We start from the raw sequence: 22,650 nt of genomic DNA on the forward strand, positions 1-22,650 counted from the left end.
AAAGAATGGAGAATAGATGTTTCAAAAAAGGAGGAGGAGACGGTTGTTAAAGCGAAAGAAGAGCTAGAAGATTTAGAGAATATTATGGAGTAGCGGGACCTAAGTGAAGTAAAGGAATGGGAGTTCGTGGAGAACAAAAATGTGTTGATGAATTACAAATTGAATAAGTGCAAGGATATGAAGCAGAAATCTAGGATTAAGTGGGCGCTCGAAGGTGACGAGAACACTAAAATTTTCCATTCCCATGTGAATATTAGGCGGGCCTCGAACCAGATTCCGGGTCTCAGTATCAACGGGCGTTGGGTCACCAAGCCGAATATTATTAAAAAGGAAGTTATGTGTTTTTTTAGAGATCAGTTTAAGGAGAGTTATCTTCTCAGGCCTAAGCTTGTATGTAACGATAGAAGGAAGTTAAGCCAGGAGGAAAGGAACTTGCTCGCTGTTTCGTTCACCTCAGAGGAGATCAAAGAAGCTGTTGACGGTTATGGGGATGATAAAAGCCCTGGGCCGGATGGCTTAAATATGAAGTTCATTAAGTTGTTCTAGGATCTTTTTGATAAAGATTTTAAAGATGTTTTTGGATGATTTTTTTGACAGTGGAAAAGTTAATGTTGGGTGTGGTAGCTCATTCATTACTTTGGTTCCTAAGATTAAGGACCCTACTGGGCTTAACGGGTATCGGCCGATTAACCTTATTGGTATTATTAGTAAGGTAGTGTCAAAAGTTCTTGTTAATCGTCTCAAGAAGGTGATTGATTCTGGTGTCTCTGAAGCATAATCGACGTTTATAAAAGGGAATTATATATTGGATGGTCCTCTTCTTATTAATGAGATAACGAACTCGGGAAAAAAACAAGAAGAAAGTTTTTATTTGAAGATTGATTTTGAAAAAGCTTATGATAACGTCAATTGGAATTTCCTTTTATCATCTATGAGTCAAATGGGCTTTTCGGACAGGTGGTGTTGTGTTCATGGATAAAAGGCATTTTGGAGTCGGCAAGGTCTTCGGTGCTTGTTAACGGAGCTCCTACTTTTGAATTCCAATGCCACAAAGGGCTACGGCAAGGAGACCCTATCTCTCCTTTCCTTTTCCTGATGGTGATGGAAATGCTATCTTATATGATCATTAAAGCTGAAAACCAACTTTCTTCCAACCTTTACTTGAAAAGGAAGATGACGGTGAAACCATCTTTAAAGCAAGGAAGAATTAACACAAAGATTGATAGGTATAAACAAGAACCTTATCTTTTTGGTGCTTATATACGAAACCTTGTCAAACACTTAAACTTCTAGAAAAAAACCAAGTATCCCTCCAATGGAAATGGAAATGGAGATGGCAGCTTGTAAGAATCTATAAATTCCAAAGGCAACAATATGCAACAGGAATCACCGCCACCCTTGCCACACAAGAAACAAGTTAGAAGAAGAAACCACACCAACAAACCTTATCAAGAAAGGTTTCTTGATATGGCTGAAGCTACAAGAGAGATTGTCACAACCATTAAGTTCCATAGAGCCTCCATGAAACACCAACAACAATAAATCACGAGTGGCTCAAGTTCTTGAAAACCATTGAAATCGACCCTGAAGATGAAAGATATCATGGGTTTAATCTATTTGATCAAGTTATGGAGATCCCACTTTTGGTAAGAATATGTTTATTAAATTATTACATGTTCTTCTTAAAGATTCTCCAAAAAATCAATATTAAGATAATCGTACTCCGACAAAAAACTATTAGTTTAAGCGTCTTTAGGTTGTGGATGATGATATATCAGGTAAATCCCACCAACGAGTGACATCTGTTGCAAATCTATTGCAAATGAGACTACCTGATAGCAAAAATTCAAGAGTCATAATGACTGATATTCGGTCACTAATAGTCCTTTATTTATTTTATAACGGTTATAAATCTGTGACTTTATTCTAAAGTTTAGTGGTTGCATCCAATGTTTTTAAAACAGGACCGATCATTAAGCCAACCTCTCTGTTGGTTCACTAGTTGGATCGGTCGAAGCGGTTGAACCGCTCTTAAGAACTAGATTCGTTAATAAATAATTTAATAATTCATAGTATAAAAGTATAAAAAACAACAAACATAAAAAAGTAATTGTACTTAAAAAATATCATTTTTGATTATATTAAAGAAACAAGATTTTTAATTATGGAATAAATTTAATGTTTAAAACTTTCAATAAAGCATTACAACTATTTTTAACATCATTTATTTAAGTATAATTATTTGAGAATTTTTTTATGAAAGGTTGTTACTTTTACTTCCCATAAACCCACCATGCTTAGGGCTGTCCAAACTGCTCGACGATCGAAGATCGCTCGACGATCGCTCGAAAAACGCTCGAAAAATGCTCGAAAAATGCTCGTTCGATTCCCGCTCAGTTTGTAAATGAGCCGATCGGATCGGTTCGATTCAAATTCAATCCGAGCATGAGCATAGCTCCGCTCGCTCGTCGATCGCTCGGTTTCGCTCGAATTATTTTTATTAATAATTAATATATATATTTATATTATAGATTTTATAGATAAAAACCCAAAAAAATATAATAGCCCAAAAAAAAACTAAAAGCCCAAATAACATTCAACCCAACTTAATATTTAATATATAAATCTAAGTATCTAACCCTAAATCTATTCTTCCCTAATCAGTCGTATTCAAATTGCCGCTCGAATCTCGGTCTCACTCTTCGGTCTCCGTAGTTACAGACTCACAGTCTCCGCCTCCGACCCTCAAATCTCCGACACACATATCGCCGCTGTCTCTAGTCTTCAATCTTCGGACGGTCTTCAAAAGTTCTTCAATCTGTTGTTTTTATTAATCTGTTGTTTTTTTTAATCTGCTGTTTGGTATGTTATGTTTCTGTTTGGTATGTTTGTTATAGTAGCATAGAGAAAGATGGAGATCGATGACATTCGACAGTTGGCAAAATTTTGATGTAAACATAGTTGGTGATTAGCTGCTGTTTGTCCCAGGTCCTTTCTAGCTTCTTGCTAGTTGGGCCTGGTTGATTGTATTCGCACTTTATTTTGTGTTGCTTTTGTATTCGCACTTTATTTTGTGTTTCTTATGTATTCGCACTTTATTTTATGCTGCTTTTGTATTCGCACTTTAAGTTAGAATTTGTTTTTTTTAACGAAGCCTTATTATTCAATCGAGCGAAAACGATTCGCTCGTTTTTTTTAGGTTTTGATAAAAACTGAGCGAAACCGAGCCGATCGGATCGGTTCGGTTCAAATTCAATCCGAGCATGAGCATCACTTTTGCGATCGGTTTTACAAATTTGATCCGCTCGGATCGGATCGGTTGTAATTCAATCCGAGCATGAGCAGACCCTCGATCGGATCGGATCAGATCGGATCGTGAACACCCCTAACCATGCTCATCTTTTTACCCACCCACACTTCTCGTTCACCACTCTTCTTAAGATTTTCCATAGTTGCCCAAATCGAAAGTTATCAAGGAGATCTGTTTTGTGCTTGCATCCACAATAGTTGATGGCTGAAAACTACACCTCTTTCACCGATGGTTAAATAGCATATCAAATTTGTTAGTTTCTATAGATCAGATCTCCTTGATGGCAAGTAAAAAATCTTGTTTATCAAAGGCTGAAACCCAGTCGAACCTTGAAGCGGGTTACCGGAAAACCGGTCAGCTTGATGACAACCGACCCGATACGAAACCGGACCGGTGTTGCTTCCGATTCCTGGCTGAACTGGTCCGACCAGCTGAGCTGATCTGGAGGTGGTGAAAACCTTAGTGTGATGTTTTAGTGGTACAAAAAATCAGTTTATCTAATGTTCATTTAGGTAATTTACTTAATTTGTTTGTTTTCCCTTTATTATTGTAATGATGTGAGATATATATATATATATATATATATAGAGGATAATGTTACACAAGAAACCCTTTATTTTTAGAAAACTTTGAAAACTTATTGTATGGTCCATATTATGCCACGTGTCAGCCATTAACATACTCCTACTTTTTCTTTAAGGGTATATGCGTAATTTTGCATATATTCCCAAAGATATTTTCCTCCATTTGTCCTGTCATGTCCCATCATGTTTTCAACCCATCATATAACTTTACTTTTTATATTTAAACTAGATTTAAAGCCCCGCCGCGTTGCGGCCGGGGGCCTTACAAATTAAATCTCAATGTATACAAACAAAATATAAACGCTATTTAATAATACCGATTGTGTAAAAGACCATTACAAAATCTAATCGTTGTGCATTAGTGCAACATTATTTACAAACAACTAACCATAAATTCATGTTTCATTGCACTTCCTTTGAGCAAGCCATCAGGGTCTCTTGTACTTCCTTTAAGCGAGTCTTCCGTTCACCTCTTTAACATCTTTAGTGCAGCCTGGGCTGACGCATAGGAACCATATGACCCGCATTATGAACCTTGAGGAAGCTAACATGATTTGCCTTGTTTTTAGGATTCCTCTTTTTTTAATCACTTTTTCCGACCATTGTAGTATGTAGAAGTAGCTCCTTGTACTTATAATAATGTTTTTCTTGTTCAGGTAGTAAAGGTAAGAAAAACTTGCTGCAAAGGAAACCAAAAATCTATTTTAGCAAGCCTTAAATACATAACACATTTATATAAAATTTCATTTATATCCAGATGCTCCTGTCCCACTAACAAAGCTGACAATTAAGAAGACCAAAATTTGACGCATATCACCAACAAACACCAGATTTGATATCAAATTGTCTCAATCCAGATATACGAACAAATTACAAATTTCGTAAATCCATTATACCACAGTTAATCCTTAAAGGTAATATGTACTTATGGAGTAAGAAAAGACAACATACCGTTTATCTTGGTTGGTTCTTTTTCTCAAACTGCTTTAACCACTCATGTTCTGTGGCTCTCAGTTTACTCAGCCTGCGGCAGCCACCACTGCTGATGAGCGATCACAATAGTATTTGACATTATGTTATAAATTTAATACCACAATGATTCTTGCAAATAAGAAATCAAAGATCCTTGGTAGGGATGAGCACGGTACCCGTTCGGTATCGAACCGGTACCGCTACCGAAAGTACCGGTACCTAACAACCTCTGTCAAACACCACATACTGAAAATGTTCATAAGAAGCAGCCTAAGTGATCAGACTTTAAAGCTCTAATGCAGTGAAACATTTAACATATTAAAAGTATGTGATTTATACGGCGTTAATCAAGGTTACCTAACACCAAGGCTTAGAGTCGCTTCCTGTCTGCCATGCCAAACGAACGAATATATAACCTTTATTCAATGTTCAGCAGTTATACAGGTTGAAGAAGCCTCAGATGAACCAAAGGACAAACATCATTGGCCCAACATAACAATCACCAAGGCAACAACCAAAATTAGAAAAGAAACCCAAAACAAACCAAGGCTTGAATTCTACAGAATAAACCTATGTCCGAAATGAATAGATTCAAACATTTTTTTGTAAACAACTATTTTATATTTCTAAACAATTACTAAAAGAACCTCGGATCCGTAAAACTCAAGGTTGTGGTCGCTCTGTGGCTCAGAGTTTCCGACAAAACATGGCTGCAAGGCGGGTTGCAGGTCCAAATCCCACCATCCATCGTCCTTGCCACGCCATCTTCATTGTTTTTCCGAAAAGAATTTGAACTCATCACAGCCAGGCAAGAAAATCCGAGTAAATTTAGAACTAACCATAACAACCTACAATTAAACGGAATGAACAAAGTAAAGGTGAAGCTAGTCAGAGGCCACTAACAACTAATGCCACCACCAATCAAGCAAACCCTAAAGGGTTAAAAAAACAAATCAAACCTGAAACAGATAGTGCACACCATCTCAAACGACCGTCGCCAATGGCGTTTGAACTGCCGAGAACAAACGGCAAACATCACACACCCAAAATACTTACAGAGCCAACGAAAAAATACCATCGTTTAACCAGAACACCAAAAACATCGTACAACATCAATATAGTTCAACACATTGACAACCGTGGTAAAAAGGCACAATCATAGCCGTTCGAAAGTCACAGGCAACAACGACTACACAAACCAACCACAAAACCCCCAAATTAGGGAAACACTACACATCCACAACCACCGTCCACCACCGCCATAGATGGTTCGTAAACCGCCAGCAACAGCGATATCCCAAATCTCTCCGTCTCTGTATCTCTTTGTCGAAAACCGACGCGATTCACCATCACGGGGAAACCTCAGGTGACATGAATCACCATCATGGCCCAAAACAATATTCAACAAAGCTCAAGGGATCGTCGAAGTAGAGAGAGAGGCTGAAAGATATGAGAGAAATTGGTGAGGAGTAACAGAGAGAAACCATGTGTTCAGATGAAGATGATAAGATATGTTGAGGTTTTTTTTTTGAAAGACTCCCCAAGCACAAGTTACAACACACCAATGCCCAAACATGTTGCTTCTTTATATAAGTTTTAATAAAGATTTTATTTTTCATAAAGTCATTCTTCTTCATTGAGATCTAGTTCCACCATTGTTGAACCATGGAGCATCCTCCAACATCTGATCTGAAATAACATTAGTGAGATTGAGATTGAGATCGAAGATGAAGGAAATGTTCCAGGTTTGTACAAGCATGTGTTCTTTTTGTACCAGAAAGAGTCTTGTTGTGTTGTTTCTCTTCGTTTTGTACAAGCATGGAGATACATTTAGAGTCAGTAATGGTCATGTAGGCGATTTATTAAAGTGATTCAAGTAAATGTTCCAGATTGTATCACCAGATAAATGTTCTAGATTGTATGATTAATGGATTCTTTCAACGAAGTAATGTTCCTGAGGTTGCTTTATTAATGTTCATGAAGTATCTTCGACCCAAATTTTGTCATGATATTGTGCGCATTTATGTCTTTCTCTTCACTTTGTTGCTAGTTCATGTTGTTTTCGATGTAGTTCAGCGATACACATGTTGCTTCCCTAAACGTCGGGTATTCTAAAATGCCTCGTCATGGTTCTGGATTTTATCAACTGCCCTTTGATTCTTCTGGGTTTAGGGAATTCCTGATGGTTGTCTTTTTGTCTTTTTTCTATTTTCTTTTTAAAGCTTGTACCAAAATACATGTTACACTTTATACTGCTAGACATAGCAATTCCGAAGAAAATATTTTCACTTATCATGTGTCTTAACACATGATCGGTTTTTTTTTGAAGTCTAATCATTGGCACATCGTTTTTTTAGAAACCAACTAGTTGTACACCCTCTACGTTTTAAACGATACCATCCTCTACGTTTAGAAACCCTCTACGTTTTAAATGATACCATCATTTTTTAGAAACCAACAAATTACGGGAGTAACATGCATGTGATTAAATGTGACATGTTAGTACATATACAGCCTAACACATGTTGTACACCCTCTACGTTTTAAACGATACCATCCACTTGATATAAAAGTGCACAACTTGATGGTTTCAATTTATTTATTCCCAATATGGTTCGCAATATTTGACACTTGCTGACATGTTAAAAAAACGTTATATATCACATGTTCCAGATGTTAGATGTTAATGACAACAAATGTGAAAACAAACGCTGACATAAACGTAACACATGTTAATGAAAACAAATGTGACTGACCTTACATGTACACTAACACATGTTAGTATCTTACCAAGGGCAGTCATTTTTCGGTCTTAGAGAAACAAACCTGATATTTTTTGGATTCAACAACACACTTGTAAAACATGTAACAAAAACCAAGTGATTAGGAAACCCCAACAATAATAACGAATCCAAAAAACCGTTTAAGAATTATACACACCCGTTTACAAAATAGTGTCACCATCGAATTATACACACAAGGGTTTTAAAAATTTATTCCCAACCTACCTATAAATGTGTTACCATGCGTGATCCGCTAATCATAATGCACGTTTACATGCCATCATCTTGCTGGATGCACATGTTAACACACGTTATATTTCGTGTTATAGTCTGAACATCTGGCTATGAATGTGTTAATATTTATGAGTTAACGACTTAACGGTTATCTTATCTTTTGTTTATTAGGACGGTGATGGATTCAAGGGAAATAAGATCCAATTGCCGAGACCGTTGGTTTTAACACATGTTATATATTCCAAAATCTGCACAACAAATGACCCATTTCATATTATGTTAAGGTCCTAAAGTTAAAGTTATACAAAGATTATAACAGAGTCTTAACACATGTTATATATTCCAAAAACTGTATATTCCAAAAATTACCGGTACATGTGATACCATAAATGGCTCGTTTAATATTACACGTTACATACTAACTTGTACATGTAATACTTGTACAAGTATTACGCTCGGTATCCACATTATCAGATATTTTAAACATCAATAAAAATAAAATAGTTATTACTTGTTTTTTTTAATTAACAAGGATAACACACGTTATATATTATTCTATCAGGGGCTTAACACATGTTATATATGAACACATGTCTGGTTACATCATGCTGTTCTGTTACAGTATGAACGAAAACTTGTTACAGCATGAAAACTTCTTTATGGATCTGTTACAGCATGAACCACTAACACATGTTATAAACGAACGAAAACTTCTTTCCCAAAAGATTTGACTTGTTCAATATCCCCGCATCCATCCAGCTTGTCAATTGAATATCTTTATGGATATGTTTCTGTAAATCAACACACGTTATATATTATTCTAACGGTGCTTAACACATGTTATGGGTCTGTTTCTGTAAATCAAACAACCCAACAAAAAAAAACACTTACTGTTCAGATCAAAAGGCTAAACCTGCAACCAAACCAACAAAAAAAACAATTATTGTTAAGATCAAAATCCCCAAACAAGCAACCAAACCAATAAAAAATCCCGTTCAAAAATCTCATCCTAAAGTTTTCGATTTATTTAAAATACATGAACATTAACCATTACTAGATCTTGATTGAAGACAAAGGAGAGGAGAGAGAGAGAGAGAGAGAGAGAGAACATTAACCATTACTAGATCTTGACTCCGACAACGTTTCGAACTCCGGCGTCACCAACCACCAAAAAAAACTCGTTAAAAAAATCATATTAATAATCATTTCAACAAAAAATCAAGTGTGAAATGATATTTCAAGAACACTTACCGGATCTATAACCGTTCGATGAACACGAAGAAGATCTTCAAACCTTCTTCTCACACACACACACTCGTGCGTGTGTCATCGTTCTCTCTCTAAAACAACATACTTCAAACTTCTTCTCTCTCACACACTTGTATGTGTGTTCTTGGTGTTATAGATGAACATGATGAAGATTGTTGTTTCTCTCTCTAAAACAAAAAATTCATCTCTCTAAAAACCTTCATCTTGCCGTCGTTCTCTCTCTAAAACAACAATCTTCAAACATTTTTTCTTTCATACGATTTAGATCTGAACTTGAAGATAGAAACTTGTGTTTGGTGTTCATCATGTTCTTGATTGAAGAGAGAGGAGAGAGGTGAGAGGAGAGAGAGATAGCATGTGTGTAAGAGAAATAAAGTTGATGTGTGTAAGAGAAAAGTCAGAATTTTGAATGCCTTAAATGCCCTTCTCCTTTACTAATATGTATTATAAGATTTTTTTTTAAATATATTTCTTACCAAAATTATGAGAGCCTTTGATCAAGTTAGATGAAAGGTAATCAATGGTTCACAATGGGTTTCCATAGTTTTCTAAAAAAGATAGGGTTTCTTATATAACCAAGCCCTATATATATATATATATATATATATATATATATAACCCTTTTTACTCCCATTTTAACCAAAACCTATGTTCTCTATATTACCTAAGTAGCCAACTTCACACTTCTATTCTTGATGCTCTTGGTACAATAAGTATCTTACTAGTTACTTGTCATTCCAAGATTCTAAAACAATAAAAAATAGAATAAAATTTGCAACCATCTGTATATATAACATTCATCAAACGTGTCATCCTCCATCTTCTTTATTATTTCTAGGGTTATTGGATCTAATCACCCCCAACTATTGGCATTTGAGCGCTGGCACTCTCAACTTTGACTTTGGCTCCCACCACTCCCAACTTAACAGATTGTTTGTCATGACACCCCGTCGTTAAATAAACACTAACTGGGTTAGAAAAATTAGCCTACATGTCATATTAATCCAACGTGGCATGTGACGTGTACTGGACACCTGTTTCACCATCTTAAACCCCCCCCCCAACGTGGGGTTTGGGGTTTTTAAGATGATAAACCAGGTGTCCAGTACACGTCACCCATGCCATGTTGGAATAATATGACACGTAGGTTTATTTTTCTAACCCAGTTAGTGTTTATTTAACGACGAGGTGTCATGACAAACAATATGTTAAGTTGGGAGTAGAGGGAGTCAAAGTCAAAGTTGAGAGTGCCAGCGGCCAAACGCGAATAGTTGGGGGTGATCAGATCCAATAACCCTTATTTTTATTTCATACAAGGAAACCAAGCTTTCTTCCATTACTTACAAAGGAAGATGATGGTGAAACGATGTTCAAAGCAAGGAAGGATTAACACAAAATTTGATAGGGTTAAGCGAGAACCTCATACATATGAAACCTTGTTAAACAGTTAAACGTCTAATAAAAACCAAGGATCCCTCCAATGGGAGTTAGCGGCTTGTCAGACTCTATAAATTCCAATGACAACAATATGCAACAAGAATCACTGCCACCTTCGCCACACAAGAAACAAGTTAGAAGAAGAAACCACACCAACAAAACCTTATCAAGAAAGGTTTCTTGATATGGTTGAAGCTACAAGAGAGATTGTCAAAACCATTAAGTTCCATAGAACCTCCATGAAACACCAACAACAACAAATCACCAATAACCACCCAACCACTGATTTATCCAACAATTATTTAGAGCCATAACTTTATCTTGTCCGCTACCAGGGACAATCCTTGGAGGAACTGTAAGTCTACTGCATTGTGACATGGATGTTAAGGCTTTGAGTTATGAAAATAGATACTTGCAGAAATGCAGGGTAAGGATGCCTACATTTGGACCAAATTGGTATGTCACCCACCTAAACCCCGTGCATATTGAAGCCTCGTGCATTTACCCTTTTATCTTGTCCACCGCCGGTTTCTTGTGATCACCCACTATACTACCACTTTATCCTCATGAAAATCTCAACTTATCACCTCCCATTCAAACCCTAGGTTTATATCTCTATTATCAAGATTTTGAAAACTTATGAAGTTATTCCATGTCATCAGCATCTTCATCCTTTACTTCCGCCGCAATGTCGAAAGCAATCTACACCATGCCATGGATAATGACGACATGGAGAAGATTAGATCATTATGTGTGTTGCATCAGATTGAATGTAACGATACTGAGAATGTGCTAATCTCATCTCAATGGCTCAAGTTCTTGAAAACCATTGGAATCGACCCTGAAGATGAAAAAAATGACATGGGTTTAATCTTTTCGATCAAGTTATAGAATTCCCACGTTGGTAAGAATATTTTGATTAAATTATTACATGTTCTTCTTAAAGATTCTCCAAAAATTCAATCTTTCGATATCCGTAATCCATCCAAAACTATCAGAGTAAGCATCTTTAAGTTGTCGATGATCTATGAGGTAAATCCCGCCTATAAGTGACATCTATTGGTAATCTATTGCAAATGAGATTACCCGCTAGCAAAAGTCCAACAGTCATAATAATGTATATTCAGTCACTAATACTCCTTTATTTGTTTTGTAATGGATATAAATCTGTGATTTTATTGTAAAGTTCAGTGGTTATCCAATGTGTTTAAAACATGACCGATCATCAAACCGGCCTTTCTACTGGTTCATTGGTCGGATCGGTCGAAACGATTGAACCGCTCTTAATTAAGAATCAGATTACTTAATAAATAATTTAATTATGAATAGTATACAAACATAAAAAACAACACACATTAAAAAATAACTTAACTTTGAAAATATCAATTCCTTTATATCAAAGAAATAAGATTTAAAATTATGGAAAAAATTTAATGTTTAGAACTTTCAATAAAGCATTACAACTATTTTTAACATCATTTATTTAAGTATATAGTTATATGAGAATTTTTATATGAAAGCTTATGCCAATTTGTCTTCCTATGAACCCACCATGCTCATCTTTTTACCCCACCTACTTCTTTTTCACCACTTTTCTTAAACTTTCCATGGCTGCCCAAATCGAAAGTTATCAAATAGATCTGTATTGTGCTTACATCCACAATAGTTGATGGCTGAAAACAACAACTCTTTCATCGAGGGTTAAATATAGATCAAATTCGTTGGATGGACCTAATCTCATAACTCGGGTAGTTCTCAACTGAAATCAAGTATACCAAGATCATGTGAGCTCAAAAAACTCAAAAAGCTCAATGGATGGTCTTAATCTTGCGCGTTACACTTTTTTCAGATTCAAATTCTGACACATAACACTTTTTTGTCAGGAAAGAGAAAGTGAATATGTTACACATTTTACCTGTTTACATAATGTCACATGTAACACTTTTTTTTTGGTTTTCAATAGCAGCTTTGCAGATTTTATGAAGTGCAACACTTTTGAACTTAGAATTAATGAGTTATTATTGTGTAGTGCATGTAAAAAATATGTTACATGTTTTTTAGAAAGATTTTGTGTAGCAAACAAACCTATTATACATTTTTGTGTCAGTCAGGAAAGAGAAAAATCAGAAAGTTACATTACTTTTTGTCAGTCTGTAAAATGTTTCTGAAATGCAATGTTACATTCAATCTCAACCATAGATTATTAGATGGATGGTGGAGATGGGGTTTTCCATATATATATATATATATATAGGGGGCCGCTAGAATGAGAACCACCTCGAGTTGTAAGAACCGCGAGAACTACTTGATCCGGGGCGAGGTGGACCAATTTTTTTTCTCAAAAACGTAGATGCATGTATTATAAACACATTCGTAAAAAAAAATTTAAAAAAAAAATGCCGTGCGTGTAGTTTTTTACACCACAAGTTTGTGGTTTACAAGTTCCGTAAATTTACGGAACTCGTAAACCACAAACTTGTGGTGTAAAAAACTACACGTACAACAATTTTTTTAAAATTTTTTTTACGATTGTGTTTATAATACATGTATCTACGTTTTTGAAAAAAAAAATTTGGTCCACCTCGCCCCGTACGATGTGGTTCTCGCGATTCTTACGACTCGAGGTGGTTCTCATTCTAGCGGTCCCCTATATATATATATATATATATATATATATGCGAGTGTGTGTAACACAGTTATATCTAACTCAAACCTAATTGGTTTGGTTTGATGAGTTTAAATTCCCTATGGTCTTATTTTTTCGAGTAAAATGCTTGGATGGTCTATGTGGTTTGCAGTTCTTCACCTTTAGTCTCCAACTATCTAAAATTAAATGCATGTTCCCTGTTGATTAACAAGTTGTTACTTAGATAGTCTATGCACTAGATGGTCGTTAAGTTTTCCAGTTAAGTCTGTTTAAAATGACAAACATACCCTTACCATTACAAAACAATATTTTAAACATTAAAAGAAATATAATTAAAGTTTAATAATTTAAGTGGGTCATAATTTTTTATTTAACACACACCCCACCCCACCCCACCCCGCCCTTTTTCCTCTTCTCCACCCCACCAGCACCACCACTAACTTATGTGTACCTCCGACCTCCCCCAACCCCCTCCCATCTTCATCCACCCCTACCTCCCGCACCACCCAGTTTCCCCACCTCTACCGGATGATGTCACCCAAAGACATGTTTTAGGTGATGGCTAGGTCATTTTTAGATCTAGAACTCATCACCAATTTGTTGTATAGCGGCCCAAAAACTTGAAACTTTCGTGTCAAATCTGGAACCCATCGCTGGTGGAAGTACTAGGTGGTTTTTTCTCTAGAAAAAAAAGAATAAGAGAAAAGTGAGGGTGGGTAACGAATACGACAAGGGGTTTTCTGAAAGAGGGTCGCGGGAATTTTCGGTGGTTATGGTGGAAACATGGTTGCAGCTTGTGTTTTACGTAACGAAGAAGAGGTGACGGTGGGAATGGGGGTGGAGCCCACAAGGCTTTCTTTAATTAATTTGTTTTTATTATTTAGGTACGATTTTATCAATGGCGGGGCACACTTGAGTTTAAATGATTAATTAAATTTCTCTTTTAGTGGAAAAGTTAATTTAACTGGAAAAACCAACGTTCATCTAGTTAAGGGACTATCCATGTAACAACAGAGCAAACCACAAGGAACACACATGTTATTTTATAAAGTTGGGGGACTAAAGGTGAAAAATGACAAACCACAAGGACCATCCGAGCATTTTACTCTTTAGGTCCCTATGCATTTACACGGATCCAATTCTCTAAGTCATGCATACGTATGATGTGCGGAATCCATCACACGAATGTTTGAACATACGTAGAACAAAAATACGTAAATAAACCTGTTTTCTATTGATTGAAAGTGTACAAACTGTCACATAAAACACACACTTATAATCTCTCACAAAAAACTCTCTCAAAAAAGGGAATATGTCACAGAATAGTAACCAAGTTTCAAAAGTGTTCTAATTAGGTCACTCGTATCGTTTTTGTCCCGATTAGATAACTTAACGTTCAAATCGAGCCATGTCTTTTTTTCTTTTTTTCCATGTGTCAAGAGAAAAATTGAGCATAAGATGCTAGGGTCGGATTATTTTAATATAAGAAATTATATTTATTAAAAATAAAAACACTTTAATTACATTAAAAAATAAAAAAAACAAGTTAAAATCCACGTTATCGCTCGACGTTAGCATCAAATAAAAGAGAAAACAAAAACAAAAATCCACATCATCACGGTTACCTATGATTTTGAGAAAAAAAACCCTTAATTTTAATGAAAAATGAATGTTGAGTGACCTGATTGAAATATTTTTGAAACTTGAGTGACCTAATTGGAACACTTTTAAAACTTGGTCACTATTCTACAAAGTTATCCCTCAAAAAAACTATCACGATTCCGTATTGTTCGTTTGTGTGGTTCGATAATGTATTGCATTGTTCGAGATTGTATTTGATCAGTATTCGATTGTTTGGTTTGATTCGATTTTGTGTGATTCAACGATTTCATGTGGTCGGATTCAACGATTCATTCATGTTGATTTTGTTATGTGTTTATAGGTTATTGCCGTCAGGTTGATTTTGTGTGAATTTGATTTCACAAAAAGGCATTAGAAAGCATAAAAAAATCATATAATATTCTAAATTATCATATATTTTCACAATATTTTAATAACTGTTATTCGTTTTCTTTTCTTATCAGCTTAGCAAAGTATTAGAAATTGATTCAAGACAAGTGGACAAAATAGAATGGAAGAAATAGAAGTCAGAGAGTAGATTGAAAGAAAAAAATATAATAGGTTAACCGAGTAAAGAAATAAAAGAGAAAAAAAAATATAGATAGATAGTTAAATTTAATAAATAAAAACTATTTTGGTAATTATTTTTCAAATCACCCATTTTGGGAAATAATTTTTCCCACTTCACCCTTTTGAAAAAAACTCGATATTTAGACCATGTGTAGTGGGGCTTCAAACAAATGCCTCATCATTGTGGCATGAAGCGACACGTGACCGACTAGTCAGCAAAGAAAAAGGGCATTTGTTAAAAAAGGGTGTACTCGTATAATGCTCCAACAATGATTACCCAATTATTATTTTTTTAGAAAAATAAAACAAATAAATGAGTTGGAAATTCATTATTGATAAAAAAAATAAAACAATCCGGCGTTTTAATCTTCACGCCCAACCAAAAAAATGAAAAAAACGCCCAAGAGGGCGGTGCACGGCGTTTTTGGGCATGAACGGGGCAAAAAACACCCAATTTGGCTTCTACTACGGGTGGTCTTATAGGGTCACACGACTAAGTGTGCCAACCTGTTCACCTACACCAACTACATATGCATAATTGTTGGTAATTGCGCCACTTGGGTCACCTTCCCCAAAGTTACGGTGAAGTTGTTCCTAAGTATGCCAACACTCGGACCAACTACAAAACTCTATTACAAAAATCCTACCAACTATTACATAGTTTATCTACCAAGTTTTCGTTAGAAAATACTGCATCTACAAAACACTTTTCTTTTCTTTTCTTTTGGTTTAGCAATATGTTTTTTGAACGGCCGACATAAATTTTATTCATTGTAGCAAGATGCTACACACCAAATATACAACGTTTGACACCAAAGGACACCATTTGACACCACAACAATACAATTACATTATCTCAAAACGCTTAAATTAAAACGACTCCAATCCTCCCAAGTTAGTGCCGCCACTTTTGATCTACTTTTAACCCATAGATACGCCATCGATTTGATTTCGTCCAAATTCCCCGTCGTATTTGGATTAAGTTGTCAAAAGACGACTTCATAGCATGTATTACTTTCCTTATCTTTCTCGACCTTTTTCGGGACCCAATTGTTCCATTCAAAGACCCGTTCGGGACTGATACGATTTACAAAACTAAGTATCTTCTTTATACTCGAGACAGAAAAAGGTCGGAATCGTAGCTTGGAGAGCGGAGATGGATAGATTGGTTTAGCAATATGTAGGAATGTGAATGAGTCCGTCGAGCCCGGCTCCTTCAACTTAAAATTAGAGTTCAAGTACGATTTGTTTCAAACTACGTGTATAAAGCTTGAGTTTGGCTCTTACCTAGTTTTTAAAGGCTGAGTGTAGCTCATTTACTATTTATTAATTATTAATGTTTCCAAAAAACATGAGAATAGGATTTTGATCAAATTAATATCATAGGTCAGATCAATACGGTGACAATTCCGTATATATGTATCTATACAGAGAGACAGGGAACCAATAATTTCTTTTAATCTTAGATCAAAGCTGAAGCAAACTTTTATTCTGGTATTTTAGAAAACTAAAATAAACACATTTAATAAGATTCTTTCTTATTTGACAAAATAAGATTGTATATAACTAACTAATAGTTGAAACAAGATACTCCTATTTAATTGATAAACCATAGAAACCAAACTAGTCAAAAGAAATGACTAGATACACATAATAATTAATATTACAACACTATGGATGCACCGAAGAAATGACTTGATCAATTGACAGATGAAGAGGCACACTTAAAATCTAATGCAAATTCACACTCCAAGCACTTAAAGATCATCTTGTACTGCAATCGCCTATGACACTTACTGCACATGCCATCGCTCTCAAGCCCTTGAACAAAGGCCAAGTGGTGTGAGTGATCTTTGATCTCAAGCGTTCCTCCAAATTTAACATTGAGAAACTCGTAGACACATTTGTGATTATCGGCATATGTATTTTGCTCACATTGAAGTATTAAGGGCACACAAGCAGCATGCATTGACTGGGCACATATAGTGCAATGATAGAACCACTGCCAAGGGATTAATTTATCCTCACATATTTCACAAAAGTATTCGCTAATATGATTCTCTGCTGGTTCGTATCTTAGGTTCAAAGGATGTTTATCCAACTTGTGCTTAATCACTCTAGGCAATAACAAAGCACACTCCACATGAATGTTAAAATTACAAGAAGAGCAATGATATACCAGATTCCTCCCGTAGTACACCGAATATCCGCATGCTTTGCAAAATTCTTCAGATTGCGTATCTGAAGGTTTCATTATCGATAGGAGATGATTTGGATGAGCGTCATGTGTGATTTCTTTAGGTATGAATGCACAATTGATATCAACATAAAAATTACATATTGTGCATCCATATGAAAAACCATTGGATGGTAACTCGCAAACGGCACATTCGAAGACACCAAAGAACTTACCAGGTATTTTCGTCAGAAGAAAAAGAGTATGCTCAGGATGGCCCACGTATTCTTGTACTTCAGCCGGTAGTTTGGCACACCATTCATGAAGAACAAAACAATATTGTTCATCATCATATTGGCAACACACGTAAAAGGGTACCGTCATGATTGGTTTCACACACCCATCACATAACAGTTGACTTCTTTTCATGGGGTCATGCAGAGAAACACCAGCTGGTGTTTGCTTGTCGAAAAGGACGAGTGGGTGTTGATGGCTAGCATGGGTGAGCATCTCACCCTCATGTTGTTTGGAGTCACCAATCAACTCGTGTTGGTTAGACATATAACGCTTCAGAAGATTGTCACCTTCATCATGAAATGGACAATGCAGCAGATTCAGGTGTTCATCTTCTTTAAAATTTTTATTAGTTTTGCCAAGGCCTGATTAAAGATATACCTGGAATTAGATTAAGACACAAACTAAAAGAATTATAAAAACGAAGAAGAGAATGCTCACTTGTAGTTTGGAAGATGGACATAAACGGCTCTTTCTTTGAAGTCGCACAATCAACATGCACGTAATACAAACATTTATCGCATTTGTAAATCCACAAATGAGAATAGAGACTGCCACCACAAACTCTACATGAGGGATAGTATTTAGCTTGATATTCGGAATATGGAAAGGAATAGGCAAGAGTAAGTGGATGAGAATGAGTGAAAGTCCCATCAGTATGATTTTGTATAAGTAATTTGGTAGGCAGCAAAGCACATTCCAGGTTAATTAAAAACCTAGGACAAGTGGTACAGTGAAAGAAGACCCCTTCATGTTTGTTACCACAAGCTACACAACTTGATACTATGGGACAGGACATTCGTTCCAGTTGGTGAGGGTGACTATGGTGGTTTATCTTCTGCTCCAGCAAAGTAGCACAAATTATATCCATTCGAAAGTCGCAGGTACCACAGAAATACATAGAAACACTCTTCTGCATAAGATTGCAGACCTGACACTTAAACTCATAAAAACGTGAATAAATATGATAAAGTTTATGGCCAGGATGTAAAGGGTGATTTTGTAGGATCTCGGTTAGCTCAGCACAGAATTTGTGCAATGAGTAGTTACAAGTCTTGCAGGAGTAGTAGCACAAATGAAATGACCAGATCTGTTCCTTACAAAGGTTGCATTGACGGTCTTCCTCCACAAATTCGACTTCATCTTCAACTTCATCCTCATCCTCATCGTCTGCGTTTTCATTTTTGTGATGCAACTGCTGCGGCAGATGCACAAGGTTCAGCGGATGCTCGTGACGAAAGGCACGGAGCGGGTCCATAGCAGCTACATCAATAACATATTTATGTTACACAAAATCACTATTCGATTAGAAAAATGAAGAGAAAAAGCCAAGAAAGTAAGTTGACCAACTGATCATATTTCTCTCTGGTGAGTTCAGCGAGGGGGTTATTAGGTATTTCATAACTGGGCTTTTTAAAATTATATGTGGCCCAATTCAAAAGTAATAAAACCCTGTTTGACATATTGTCTCTATTTATTATTATTCATTACTTTCTTTAGTATAAAATTTATATAATTTTATTTGTTTTGTTATTATTTTTATTAGATTTGATTACTGTAGTACCATTTCTAATGAATAGATTATTTAGTTTTATGTAAAAATTGTTGTGAAACTAGTTTAATAATAGCAAAGAAGAAGAAGAAAATAATAGGGAGAAGATAACTAATATTTCCATGGCCGGCTCTGAAGGTGGGCGGGGAGGACCACCGGCCATGGCACGATATTTCGAAGGGCACGTTATTTTTTAAAAAACTCCGATATGTATATGTAAAAATAAATAAGTTAATAGGGTATACCCATACAAACATCAACATAGGTCCACTTACAAAACTATTTTTATGGTTTAGATTGGTTATTAGCCCACTGGCATTAGATTTAGATCTTTAGTGAGCCCAATACCCAATTTTGTTAAAGCATAAGGGCACATTTTTTCGAGACTGAACAGGGTACATGAATTCTCAGTGCCGGCCCTGAATATTTCATTGATTGAGGTATATATTACAAGAGGTACAAGAGACTATATATAATAGAGGAAAACTTATGGAACAGGCCTAATTTATTTTAGGTATTGATAACCACATTAATAATAAATATATTCATAACACTCCCCCTTGCTTATCAACATAATACACTTGATGTTGTCTTGTTTAAAACATTGCTAAGAAAACCTGGTGGGACAACATTAATAATAAATATATTCATAACAAAAATCTATTTCTTACAACAAGCTTTCACTAAAAAAAACTTAACAAAATATATATTGGTTGTTAAAATGTCTTGCTTATAGCAATCTAAAGTTGTCATAATAATCATAAGAAGGGGTATAATTAAATAAAAAGTTTATTTTGCCTAAGTATGATAAGAATAAATCTTAACCTTTCATATATATATGAAAAAACCGTGAGAACAAATGAAAAAACTGCGAGAACTTAGTCAAAAACAATTCAATTCAAAAAAATTTCTACACTTATCACTATTATTCGAATACAGTGTTAGAAATTTAATTTACACGTTTAAATTTACGTGAATTCGTAAATAAAGAAAATTTATACATGTGTAAGTTTACAATTTACACATGTGTAAATCTGTAGATTTACACATGTGTAAAAAATCTAAAAAAAGTGATTTTAAAAGGGAAATGAATTATTTGATGTTGTAAATTCTTTTTTTGATGTTGTATCTTAATTACAATGATGTTTGTATAAAAAAATTGATTTTGATTGGTTTTTTCATTCGTTCTCACGGTTCTCGCAATATTTAGCGTTCTCAAGATAACCCTCCCCTATACATACATACATACATACATACATACATACATACATACATACATACATACATACATACATACATACATACATACATACATACATACATACATACATACATACATACATACATACATACATACATACATACATACATACATACATACATACATACATACATACATACATACATACATACATACATACATACATACATACATACATACATACATACATACATACATACATACATACATACATACATACATACATACATTACATACATACATACATATACATACATACATACATAACATACATACATACATAATACATACATACATACATACATACATACATACATACATACATACATACATACAACATACATACATACATACATACATACATACATACATACATACATACATACATACATACATACATACATACATACATACATACATACATACATACATACATACATACATACATACATACATACATACATACATACATACATACATACATACATACATACATACATACATACATACATACATACATACATACATACATACATACATACATACATACATACATACATACATACATACATACATACATACATACATACATACATACATACATACATACATACATACATATACATACATACATACATACATACATACATACATACATACATACATACATACATACATACATACATATACATACATACATACATACATACATACATACATACATACATACATACATACATATATATAGTTAGTTAGTTAGTTAGGATCATTTGTGAACAACCCCTTGATTGTGAACATTAGTGAACTAATCATAGCCCTTGATTATCAATACACAAGTGTAAATCAATGGTCAGAATTTGATGATGAAAATACACTAGCATATACACTAATGTATTTTCCGATCTCATGATGTAAATCAATGGCTAGGATTTTTTCTCTCAGTTCACAAATACACTACTGTTTACTGTAGAACCCCCACCCTCTACATATATACACACACATCTACTTGTGATTAAAAATTACATTGCAACCCTCCAACCATAAAAGTCTGGTCTGGTTCTGCCACTACATGAGACTAATTATAATATTTTGTGTTGGTTTAGGTGCATCAATGTTAGTAGGTGATGTCCATTTAATTATCAAAAAGCGACATAATACGTGCAAGTTGAACAACATCAAGTTGTTTTTTAGTATGTGTTTATAATAAAAGTTGGCAATTTCAATCATCTAAAATTATAGATAGAGATTCCTTCATACTCAAGAGAAACACACAAATCCGACGGGTAATAAGTAATCCCAACGGATATATTAGATAAGTTTTTACATGTGTGCACATATATATAAAACAAAATCATAGTTTTATTTTAATACAAAACAATAACTAAAACAAACTTCCCCTTGATCGACCTATTTTTGAATTCTCAAATGAGCACCAAAAGTAAGCATAGATAAAATGAAAGAGAGATACATACCAATTGAAGAATCCATCAAATTAATTTCCTTCTGAGATCAATAAGCAAGTTCAATATACCAATTTACAAACACACTAATTAATGCACCATTTATAAAGGAAAGAAAAGTGGAATATCTTTGGTTACAAGTAAGGCATGAACCATTTCATAAGAAATCTATTATTAACCCCACTCTTTGATTCCTTCCTTCCTCAGCATGCATCCCATATACACTTTTTTATATTCCATTCTTGGATTACATGGAAAGGATATAAACTTAATTTGTTGTAAACTTGGAACCCATTAATTTTATTTTACAGTATTTTGTATAGTTGAGATGGTGTATGTAATTCGGGCCAATATTAAATTATATTATACGGTTCTTGTAGTTTTCTGTTTAAAAAATGTTTGTTTAATGAACGTCGTGCGTGTTCTTTTATTGTTTATGTATGCAACAATTATGTGGTATATTGTTGTTGGTATATTTATA

General features: G+C 34.8%; 1 protein-coding gene and 1 long non-coding RNA gene across 2 annotated transcripts; both read right to left on the minus strand.

Annotated features, from left to right (window-relative positions):
- Nucleotides 1-8,407: 8,407 nt before the first annotated feature.
- Nucleotides 8,408-9,083, minus strand: LOC110874720. The gene is made up of 3 exons (XR_002556164.1): nucleotides 8,999-9,083; nucleotides 8,775-8,796; nucleotides 8,408-8,674 (listed from the first exon to the last, which is right to left on the minus strand). It is a non-coding gene; the product is annotated as an uncharacterized LOC110874720 (long non-coding RNA).
- Nucleotides 9,084-17,003: 7,920 nt separating this feature from the next.
- On the minus strand, nucleotides 17,004-22,308 carry LOC110878841. The gene is made up of 3 exons (XM_022127218.2): nucleotides 22,182-22,308; nucleotides 18,338-19,159; nucleotides 17,004-18,261 (listed from the first exon to the last, which is right to left on the minus strand). The coding sequence occupies exons 1-3, from the start codon at nucleotides 22,195-22,197 to the stop codon at nucleotides 17,126-17,128; spliced, it is 1,974 nt and encodes a 657-aa protein (XP_021982910.1). The 5' UTR covers nucleotides 22,198-22,308; the 3' UTR covers nucleotides 17,004-17,125.
- Nucleotides 22,309-22,650: the final 342 nt, after the last annotated feature.

This window comes from Helianthus annuus, chromosome 12 (assembly GCF_002127325.2).
Source record: "Helianthus annuus cultivar XRQ/B chromosome 12, HanXRQr2.0-SUNRISE, whole genome shotgun sequence".
NCBI lineage: Eukaryota > Viridiplantae > Streptophyta > Magnoliopsida > Asterales > Asteraceae > Helianthus > Helianthus annuus.

What these genes read in the sequence shown, in the direction of transcription:
- LOC110878841 (XM_022127218.2), bottom strand. An exon ending in GTCCATCTTCCAAACTACAA is followed by an intron (nt 18,262 to 18,337) that starts GTGAGCATTCTC and finishes ATCTTTAATCAG; the next exon opens with GCCTTGGCAAAACTAATAAA.